Source organism: Macaca nemestrina, chromosome 10 (genome assembly GCF_043159975.1).
Source record: "Macaca nemestrina isolate mMacNem1 chromosome 10, mMacNem.hap1, whole genome shotgun sequence".
Taxonomy (NCBI): domain Eukaryota; kingdom Metazoa; phylum Chordata; class Mammalia; order Primates; family Cercopithecidae; genus Macaca; species Macaca nemestrina.
The window spans coordinates 29,464,814-29,476,126 of NC_092134.1; the positions used below are offsets into that span (position 1 = coordinate 29,464,814).

At 45.4% G+C, this 11,313-nt stretch overlaps 1 protein-coding gene across 2 annotated transcripts in view; it reads left to right on the plus strand.

Annotated features, from left to right (window-relative positions):
• The window catches only part of LOC105497730 (5'-nucleotidase domain containing 3), a 69,299-nt gene extending 58,236 nt beyond the window's left edge, over window positions 1-11,063 (plus strand). The window contains exons 13-15 of one of the 2 annotated variants that reach the window (XR_011608913.1): window positions 3,140-3,204; window positions 5,380-6,698; window positions 7,796-11,063. Coding sequence is in view for 1 of the 2 variants with exons in the window: in XM_011769053.3 (XP_011767355.2) it covers window positions 3,140-3,204; window positions 5,380-5,632 (318 nt within the window). In the remaining variant the exon portion in view is untranslated. Of the gene's footprint in view, window positions 1-3,139; window positions 3,205-5,379 lie in introns of both variants that reach the window. The other variant, XM_011769053.3, reaches the window with a different exon arrangement.
• Window positions 11,064-11,313: the final 250 nt, after the last annotated feature.

Genomic DNA, 11,313 nt, shown 5'->3' on the forward strand with positions numbered 1-11,313 from the left:
AAACATCACTCCCATTTTTCTGATGCAGACCCTGAGGCACAGAGGAGATAGAACTTGCTCTAGTGACGGGTGATGCTGATGTTGACACACAGGCAGCCCGACTCTAGACCCTTAACCTCCACGCACCTATATTGCCTTGGGTTCTGGCACTTTGTACAGAGTTCTGTCAAGTTGGATTCACTAGGATATAGAGGTGTGTAGCTGCTAACTAAAAAAACATCCAAATCAATGTCCTGTCTCACTGTCGCCCTCTTCCTCAGTGTTCCCCTAGAAAGTTACAGGTTTTTCCACTGAGCCTGTGGCAGATGTTTCTAGAACTCCCCCTTGGGGATTATTTTCAGAGCACGTAGCACATTATTTGGACAGTTTTCTGAGGAGAAAAATTGGTCCTCTGAGATCGGGTTTGATTTTTTCAGAGCCAGCAGAGTGTCATTTGTTTTTTGTTTTTTGATTTTTTGAGATGGAGTCTTGCTCTGTCGCCCAGGCTGGAGTGGAGTGGTGTGATCTTGGCTCACTGCAGCCTTCACCTCCCAGGTTCAAGCAATTCTCCTCTCTCAGCTTCCCAAATAGCTGGGACTACAGGCTTGTGCCACCACGCCTAGCTAATTTTTGTATTTTTAGTAGAGATGGGGTTTCCCCATGTTGGCCAGGCTGGTCTCGAACTCCTGACCTCACAGGAGTCATTTGGAGCCAAGTCTAATGAATGAAATAGAAGTATATAAATATTGATTGTAATTTCATTAGCTAGCCTTGAAGTGCCTTCCAAAATGGCTGTGGTTCATGGTGGTGGTGCTGGCTTTGGTAGACGCTTCTCAGGTAACTAACCAGTCAGAGGCCACATTTAGACCACGGGTCGGCAAGCTTTGTCAGAGGGCCACATAGTAAATATTTTAGGCTGTGCAGGCTCAGGTAACCAACCAGTCAGAGGCCACATTTAGACCATAGGTCAGCAAGCTTCTGCAAAGGGCCACATGGTAAATATTTTAGGCTGTGGAGGCTGTAGGCTCTTTTGCAGCTACCCACCTCTGCACTTGTAGCACAAAAGCAGCCGTGGACAATATGTGAATGAATGGTTGTAGCTGTGTCCCAACAAACTTTATTGGTGGGCACTGAAATTTGACTTTCATGTAATTTTTACGTGTTAGGAAATTTTTTTTTTTTCCTTTTGAGGCAGTCTCACTCTGTTGCCCAGGCCAGAGTGCAGTGGCACGATCTCGGCTCACTGAAGCCTCTGCCTCCCAGGCTCAAGTGATTCTCATGCCTAGCCTCCTGAGTAGCTAGGATTACAGGTGTGCACCACCACGCCCAGCTAATTTTTGTATTTTTGAAGAGACTGGGTTTCATCATGTTGGCCAGGCTGGTCTCGAACTCCTGGCCTCAAGTGATCCACTTGCCTCGGCCTCCCAAAATGCTGGGATTACAGGCTTGAACTACCACGCGCAGCCTGTCATGAAATTATTCTTCTTTTGAGTTTTTTTCCCCCCAAGCATTGAAAAAGAAAAACCCATTTGTAAGCTCACAGGCTGATAGAAAAATGGGCCGGTGGCTGGACTGATGTAGGCTGTTGCACTGGCTAGATTGTAATATCTTTCTCAAACAAGGGCAGAGATATGTAGCCAATCTGCTTTGCCCCTGAAGAGCTGATTACGCCCATGAACAACCACTGGAGATGGAGGTGGCTGAAGTGCCTGTATTGTGGGGCTTTGGTTAGTCTTTTCCAATGTGGACTACCCACTCTAGAGTACATGGTTTCACTTGAAAGATTAATGATAACTAATGAGCACACACCGTCTTTGAAATATTTTAAAGTGGATTTCAGAACCAGAGGCTCTTGTTTTAAGGAGTTTGGCCTTGTAGGGGGACAGAACTGGAGAAGGGGGTGGGCACAGGGAGAAATCTTTTTTTTTTAAAGGGAGAAATCTTTTTTTGTTTAATGGCTGATGGGAAGGATGGAAGCGAGAGGGTTGTTCCTTGAGAGAGATGATAAATGGTGGGAAAGGTTCATGGCAGGGCAGCCGGCAGGGCACCCCAGCCAGCAGCTGGGTACTTCAGGGGAGGTAAGGCCCAAAGCGTGGCTGAGCGAAGGCGCAGAGCTCAGGGTCCCCCTCTGGGCACGCATCCCTGGCCTCCGATTCCTGGGGTCTTTCTCCTTTACATGTCCCTTCAGCAGCCTCGGGGTTCAGAGTCGAGCTGTTGAACCGAGCAGATGTGATAAACGTAAGGTTCTTGGCTCCCATGTCAAAAGCAGATGGTTTGCCCGCTTGGTATTTTCCTCCAGGTTCTAAGGTTACCCCCGTGGTCATGAATTGCAGGGAGCCGGCCTGTTCCCTGCGATCATGTGCACCTTGGATTCTGGCCTCAGTGTTTCTGTTTAGCCATAAGAACCTTGGAGAGAGACTTGTGAGATTCCATTCGTTAGATCATGGGCAGTTGGCATTTTCTTTTTGCCTTTCACCCATATTTTGGCCCACCAGAAAATGCTCTGCTTTTCCTTCTCATGGAGATGCTTTACCTTCTCGCCTTTTGCAAAAAATAATTGTTTTTTAAATTAAACAATATAATATTAAATTTAAAAGTTTATTTATAATTCTCGTGTACAAATTAAAATAATTTTTTATGTTAATTTCCAAATGTAAGCACATACTTTGACATGCTTACAGTTAGTGGGTATGTATGCTGTCTCCACTTAACTATAATGTTTGTACACATGTATATAATAAGTATAATAGGTAGCATGTACTAAGTATTTCTACATTATAGTTTGTATACCTGTATGTAATAGGTGTGTAATGGATATATCATGTGCATAATGGATATATCACGTACATGTCTTATACATATGTGGATACACATGCATTATGTTTATATGTAGTCTTTACTGATAGTTTAATATAACTTCATAATAGTTCATCTTGTTAAACCACATTTCTAATGTTGGACATTTAAAACTATTTTTTATTCCTGAAGAAGGCAGGGTTTCAACTGGAAAGTCTGAAAAATGTATTATTTGATTCAGGTGCCAACCTCTGAGATGTAAAGGAATAAAATTTCTAGAAAAGCTGCTCATTAAAAAATTCTCATTACGTAATGAGTTTATTTGAAACCAAAACAGTCGTAATAATTGACTTGCGTCCTACAGGTTCACAGAGATGCTGAGTCACAGCTGGTTTTGCAGGAGTGGAAAAAGGAAAGGAAGGAGATGAGGTAAGAGCGGCCTGTATTGAATGTGGCATGTCCACCACCCTGTTCTGGCCGTGCTCAGCCCACGTCTGTTCCCCAGGGCCAGCCTGAGGCATAATGTTGAAACATCCTTTTTTAGCTCCCAGGTATGTCTGCCTCCCCCAGGATCCAGAATCGGCTACCTGCTGTTGGTGACATGTAACATTTCCTTGAGGCCAGCCATCACCCCTGTCATTCCTCCGCCCTTGCCATCGAAGGCCTTGGGAGAATGGAGCCTTTCCATCTCATTCCTCCTCCCTGCCTTCCTGACCTTCCCATCTGGGCAGCTGCTGGCCCAGTTGTTAACAATGCTGGCAGCACAGTGTGGCTATTGGGGCAGTGCTGGATTTGGGCTCCGAACCCACAGTGAATTCTTAGGGCTCCCACGACCCTGGTGCTTATTTGTAACCACAGCTCTTTCAAGAATGTGCATTCTGTTAACTGATAAAGAAAGCCTGCCTGCCATGAGAAAACTTTGGTGGGTGTCTGTCTTAAGGGAACCCATACTGACAATCATGCTTCCCTAGGAGAATGCTTTATGCCATTGGCATGAACTTTCCTGACTTTGTGCATGGCCTTCTCCAGCCGCTGGGCACAGCCATCTCTGAGGTTTGGCAGCAGTGGTTGTGGTGGGATTCTGGCCTCCCAGCCGTGGGCAGCCTGACTCGGGGGTTCATGTGGTGGTGTGCGTGGGTGGGTGGACGGGGCGTGGAGAGGGGACAGTGAGTCCCTTCCTCAGATTCTGCAGAAGCCAAAGCTGTATTGCATTTAGTTTGTCCTCCTCCCTCTCAGGATGTTGACTGTCTGAGTCTTATTTTAACTGCTACCAACTAACTAGTGGCTTTTATCACACAGTTGTGTAAATGATTCTATTTTTTTGCTGTGTTTGTAAATGACTTATTAGCAGTCAAATAGTATTCGTTCATTTTGATGGAGTACTCTGTAGGGTGCCAGCCATCAGAGAGTGCATATCCTGTGTGTGTATGATAGGGATGTTGAAATAGACATACATGCACGTAAGGATGACTGCAGGGGCTTATGGGCCGTGGACGGGGTGAACAGTCTCACTTCTGAGGAGACCGGGAGGCATTGAAGTACGTAATGGATGGGGGAGATTTACATCACATAAAACAATCCTTAATTCCTCCATCTGAGCACTTGAGAGTTTACAACATGCTTTTATTTTGCTTACCTTACTCAGTTCTCACAATAAGCTTGTGAAACAGGGGGTCTTGATCCTTTCAGTAAGGGAAGTGGAGACTCCTGAGAGCATTCTGTATTCCTCTGTGTACCATCGGGAGCAGCTGTTGCATCCTGTGTTTAGTTTGGGAGATGGGGCGTGTGTCCTTAGAGAAACGTGCAAAAGCATCTGGAGCCTTGAGACAGTTAAGGGGGAAATAGGACCAGAGTCGTTTTGATGGATGGATAGGCAGGCTGTTTTCTTTTTTTATTTTTAGATAGGGTCTCATTCTGTCACCCAGGCTGGAGTGCAGTGGCACAGTCATAGCTCACTGCAGCCTCAACCACCCGGGCTCAAGCAGTTCTCCGACTTCAGCCTCCTGAGTAGCTGGAACTACAGACATATGCCACCATGCCTGGCCAAATTTTTTGCATTTTTGTAGAGACAAGGTCTCACTATGTTGCCCATGCTGGTGGTCCAGGGCACAAGTGATCCACCTGCCATGCCCGGGCCAGAATGTTGTTTGTTTTTGTTTTTGTGAGACGGAGTCTCGTTCTGTTGCCCAGGCTGGAATGCAGTGGCATGATCTCTGCTTACTGCACCCTCTGCCTCCCTGGTTCAAGCGATTCTTGTGCCTCAGCCTCCTGAGTAGCTGGAACTACAGGTATGCGCCACCACGCCTGGCTAATTTTTATATTTTTAGTAGAGATGGGGTTTCACCATGTTGACCAGGCTGGTCTCGAACTCCTGGCCTCAAGTGATCCACCTGCCTTGGCCTCGCCAAGTGCTGGGATTATAGATGTGAGCCACCACACCTGGCTCTAGACTGTTTTCTTAATTAATATTTGGGGCTGCTCTAGGCTTTTTTCTCAAATGAGTCTTTTTTTTTTCTGAAAAAGAAGTGATTTTGATTTCAGTAGTTTAAAAACAAGGCTTTTTGAATCATTCTGTGTTGCTTCGCTTTTTTATTGCCCCTTCAGAGAAATGACCAAGAGTTTCTTCAACGCCCAGTTTGGAAGCCTGTTCCGCACAGACCAGAACCCAACCTACTTCCTGAGGCGCCTGTCACGCTTCGCTGACATCTACATGGCGTCTCTGAGCTGCCTCCTGAACTATGACGTCAGCCACACTTTCTACCCCCGGAGGACTCCACTGCAGCACGAACTGCCCGCCTGGTCAGAAAGGCCCCCCACCTTCAGAACCCCTCTCCTGCAGGAGGCCCAGGCCAAGTAGCCGAGGGCAAAAGCTAGAAACTGTAACTGCCCCTGATTGGGCAGGCATGATGGGGTTGACGTCATGTGGGTCTGAGTGTTGCTTTTGGAAAAGATACAGATAAGCCTTTTGATATTTGTTTTGTACCTTATGGAGAATAATTCTCCCAATGGTTAAGACAGGAGCTAGCAGCCCGCCTCTCTAGCCTTTCCCTCCATGCAGGGCTGAAAGGCAAACTTCTCATTGGAACTCTGATTTCGCTTTTTTGTTTACCGAGGTCCTGGAACATCAGGTTTTCTGGGATAGGTGAGACACTTGATACTGTCTCTGTATTCTAGCAGGTCAGGCTTGAAACGGTTCTTGACTGCTCCATGGCACATTTCCTGAACGTGTACTGGCGGTGCATTGGGAACTGCAGGGGCACAGTGATGGGCAAAGATTAACTGCTTCCAGAAGGCTGATTTAGAGGGCTCCACAATGGCAAAACGCTCCTGTGAGTGACAGAGAGGCCCCCAGGTGATGGCCAGTTCCCAAATCATTTGGTACTAAGGCTTTGACATTCTGGCACATTGCATCAAAGAGAACACAGCCTCCCCGGAAGGACTTAGGTGAGAAAGAACAAGAGAAGTTGCAACTCCTGGACCCCTTTGTCCTCAGTGTGTGATTCCTGTGTCCTTTCCCAGCATGGAGGAGGGCAGGAGAGAGGAGATGAGAGCTCTGGTCAAAACCTTCCAGCTAGTGGAACAGCCTTCTGAAGAGCCTTCTGCAAGAAATGAGTGGGTTAGAAGAACCAAAACATTTGTGGTAGATCTCCCAGGAGCCTGTTAAACCTGGAAACACCACCCCAGTTGGTTTCATGTGCTCACTGGAAGAAAGAAAATGAACCAGGGAAAGGCATCTTTATAATGAAATGCTATGCCATGCCACCACCCGCTTGAATTGGAATCCTGTTAAAACATGAGATTTACCAGAAACAGTCCTTGTCTAGATGGAAATAAACAAGTTCCTGGCTTCTCTCTGAGTTATCAACTGAGAGGTGCTTGGATTGGCCAGGGGAGGACGAAGATGGCCACCACAACTTAGCCAGGTCCAGCCTTCTCTCAGATTTCACTCCTGCGGTGTTTGTGCGACTATTGGGGAGTTTGTATAGTTTTTTTTTTTTTTTTTTTAAAGATGTCTAAGATGGGAAAGGGTGAAGGACATTGAAGCTGAGAAATAGATATGACTTAGCTAACTGAGCTTTTCTCATTTCTTTCTGTTTTGTTTTTTTTGAGATGGAGTTTTGCTCTTGTTGCCCAGGCCGGAGTTCAGTAGTGCAATCTCAGCTCACTGCAACCTCTGCCTCCCGGGTTCAAGCGATTCTCCTGCCTCAGCTTCCCAAGTAGCTGGGATTACAGGCATGCACCACCACTCCCAGCTAATTTTGTATTTCTAGTAGAGATGGGGTTTCTCCATGTTGGTCAGGCTGGTCTCGAACTCCCGACCTCAGATGATCAGCCCACCTCGGCCTCCCAAAGTGCTGGGATTACAGGCGTGAGCCACCACACCTGGCCTTTCTTTCTAGGGGCAGTGCAAGTGGCATATATTCCTTTTGTTGGAGGGAAGAATCCTTAATTGCATCTGCATTTGTAGTATCCTTCAACGTAAAGCGCATATTTACTGCGCTCTCTGAGTGCTATGGGAATGTCTGCTGTTATTAGTTATGGCGCTGCTAATACTATTTTAATTGCGTATGCTATATAAATACTTCCGTTCAGATTAGCCTAATCTAGTATTGCTAAAACTCATTTTAAGCTTTGGCGGTACCATGTTATACTCTTAAATCTAAAGGATGGCAGGAACATGAGGGGAGCTTGTGGAGAGTGCTTGCTTATTCAACATTTTTATTGTGATAAATGTATGTAACCATCTATTGATGAAATGCGAGCCTGGCATTCCATGGGCTCCTTGCCAGATGGCAGAAACTTAACGAGTTACATAGCATCGTTTGTAATGCTACTTGTTATAGTTGGAATGTACTTGTGATATTTGGCTGTATTTAACTATAATGGTGAAGGTGACCCTTTAGATCCAATAAGGCTTCTCCCCATCTTCTACATTTTGTTATGAACACAGTAAGACACAGTAGTGTGTTCTTTTTTTGGAACAGGGCAGGCATTTTGTTTATTGTTTGCTTGCTTCTAGGTGTTTCCATCATCAGGGTGTATTGGAGGCTGACGCTTGATGGATGTGTGTTGTGCTCAGAACTGCTCAGTGTTGGGGTTCTAGAAGAATGTGCTGATGCTCTTGGCTTCAAGTTTCTGCCTTTGGAGAAGCAGATTGAGGAAGTAGGTGTTGTTTAAAAATAATTATTGGTTTTTATCTAATCAGATATTCATTGGTTACCTACCAGGTGCCAGTTATAGGGTGTTTTGTTTACTCAAGAATGAAGTAGAACTATTTTTAAAACCTGTTTTCATGAGTGTTTAGGTTAGGTGACCTAAGCTTTGAAGGAGAAAAACGTTTTCTGGGTGTGAATAATGAGTTTTATAATCAATTCCCATTTAGAAGAATTTCAGTCTTTCGGCCATTGAACTTGGCAGTGTTGAAATCTCCCATGTGGCAGAAGCCTGTCGTCTAGGCCACCAAGGCTCACTGAGTGTGTACCTTGCAGACTGTAGACCCATGTCGTGGCGGTAACGGGGCTGAGCACCGTCATTCCCATGTGAACGATGGAGGCCCATCCCAGTTTATTATTAATCCTTGTCTATACTCAAGACAGATTTTAACTTGTTGCTGTCATGACTTTTTATTTTATTTTATTTTTTTTTGAGGCAAGGTCTCGCTCTGTTGCCCGTGCTGGAGTGCAGTGGTGCAATCTCGGCTCACTGCACCTCTGCCTCCCAGGTTCAAGCAATTTTCGTGCCTCAGCCTCCTGAGTAGCTGGGACTACTGGTACATGCCATCAGGCCCAGCCAGTTTTTGTATTTTTAGTAGAGATAGGGTTTTACCATGTTAGCCAGGCTGGTCTCAAACTCCTGGCCTCAAGTGTTCTGCCCACCTCAGCCTTCCAAAGTGCTGGGATTCCGGGTGTGAGCCACTGTGCCTGGCCTTGTCATGATTCTTTTTTTTTTTTTTTTTTGGAGATAGAGTTTTGCTCTTGTTGCCCAGGCTGGAGTACAATGGTGCGATCTTGGCTCACTGCAACCTCCACCTCCTGGGTTCAAGTGATTCTCCTGCCTCAGCCTCCTGAGTAGCTGGGATTATAGGCACCTGCCACCACACCCACCTAATTTTTTTGTGTTTTTAGTAGAGACAGGTTTTCACCATGTTGGCCAGGCTGGTCTCAAACTCCTGACCTCGGGTGATCCACCTGCCCTGACTTCCCAAGGTGCTGGGATTACAGGTGGGAGCCACCGTGCCCAGCCTGTCATGACAGTGCAGTGTGGGATCTGGCACACTGCACTGGGCATTTTGTTCTCTGGTGTGCACATGCATGAATGCATATTGGTACAAGGGAAACGAAAATATTTTCAACCATTTAAAAAATCATGTTGTAAAGCAAACAAAAATAGTTTGAACATTTAAAAATTACTTTTTAATATTGCTTTGACTGATTTTCTAAGAATTATATGAACAATAATGAGTCCAGGGCAGCAGCCATCACAGATATGACAGTCCAGCAAGGCCCATAGAGGTCCCTTTGGAAGGGACTTGCACAGCTGATTTTTTTTTTCCGGTGTTGTTTTTACAGGTGAAACGTAGCTTTTGAAATACTTCAGTTGTTTGGCTTAGAGCTCCCACTTTCCCCCTAACATAGAGCCTCTCTGTTTTTTAAAACATTATAACCTGTGGCACTATTTTCTGCTGTTCCCATTAATATCATGTAACATAAACCGCTCGCTACTGATTTGGGCCTATTACAGACTAAAATGACTAGTTGCTTTGAATGCATTGTCACTCTTAATTATTGCAAAGGAGAATTGAAAAGTAGTCTTGTGTCCTAGTTAATTTAGCTTTGGGCAAACTAAGTGGCTTTTCTTCTATCCTCTTCTCAAAAGACCTTTTAAAAGCAGCAGAGACTGGGCTAAATACTGGAACTGAATTCCACTTTTCTGCATGCTCATTTGCTGCCAAAGACCACTTGGGGTTCCTTGTCTAGAATGCTCTAAGACTAAATTTGGCCAGACACAGGGTTCCTTGATTGCTCTATTCAACTAATAGAGAACCTACATTTTGCCTTCTTAATGTCGACTTTCTTTTGTACCAGGTTTTTCTTTCTTTCTTTCTTTCTTTTTTTTTTTTTTTTTGCCTTAGCATTTAGGAGCTTAGCTCAAAGTTCAGCTAACCTTTGATACTACTAGTGGGTTAAAGAAAGGGAAGGGAATGAAGTACCCTTAATGCAGGGTCAGTAAACTTTTCCTGTAAAGGCCAGATAGGAAGTATTTTTGGCTTTTTGGGCTGTTTGCTTTTGCTGCTACTGCTGTAGGAATGACCATGGTCATGGCTGTGTTCCAGTACAACTTGATTTACCAAGACAAGCTGTGGGCTGGATTTGGCCCTCAGGCTGTGGCTTGTTAGCTCCTGCTCTAATGGATTGTGTTGGTGGCAATGGCAAGATTCCCTTGCTGAGAATGTGCAGATGACTAACCTCATAGCTGGGATGCAGAGAGGAGAAAGTTCTGTAGGTAATAGTGCACTGTATTCCCTTCTGGGCTACTTCCTGGGCATAGTTACACGTATGGCCAGTGTGTGTACTTGAGCCATCAGGCTTGGGCACTTGTTGAATATACCTCTCATTGTATTAGTTTGTAATTGTGCTAGTGCTGAGTGCTGAGCTCAGCTGCCCAGATGACCTTTCCAGACTGAAAGACATACTCCCCTAACTGCTGGGAGTGCTGCTGGCGGGCCATTTACTTCCAGCCCTCGTGGGGAGTTTCCCCTGCTGCAGAGCCCTGCCTGCCCCAGATCGCAGCCCCTTCCTGCCTGTAACCCTTACCGGCTCCACATGGGGTACAAAGGGCTGGCCTCCCCACCCCAACTTGGGAAACCCTCTGGGGCCATCCCAGCTCCAGAGCCCCTTGTGGGGTCAGTGAGACCTCACTGTGGCCACATTGCAGCCCAGTGCCTCCCCCTGCCAAAACTGTGCCCAGCCCGGCTCAGCCCACAGCACTGTCCTGTGAACCTTCCTGCGCGCCATTCTCCACCTCAGTACCTGCTCTTGGGAACCCAGCCTGCGACAGTGCTTCTGTGCGTTTTTAGTCCTGCAGGTTTGAACTCTGACTTTGGAGACTCTTTTCCAGTTATCTCGTGGAATGACAGATTGTGCCTGTATGATATCAGGCACAATTAATGCAAATTAGGCAGGCTTATTTATTCTAGATGTGAATTTGCTATTTATTTTAAATGTTGATTTTATGTGTTATGTGACTCTGAACTTATTGCCAAATAAAAGTTTGAATTGTATCATCTGGCTTATTGTCAGTCACCTATTTTGTGTGCTTAAGTCCCCTATGTTAAATTCTGATGAATCCACAGTATTGTTTTCTAAACAGGCATTTTTTTTTTCCAGGACTTGAGGTTATTTCTACAAAAATAAATAATGGAGATCTTGGATTAAAAAAAAATTCTAAGGGACTTCAAAAAGTTTATCCCTGAGAGAAGGGATAACCTTTTTTGGGGAAAGCCCAAAAAAGGGGTATGGGTTTCTTCTCACTACCCCC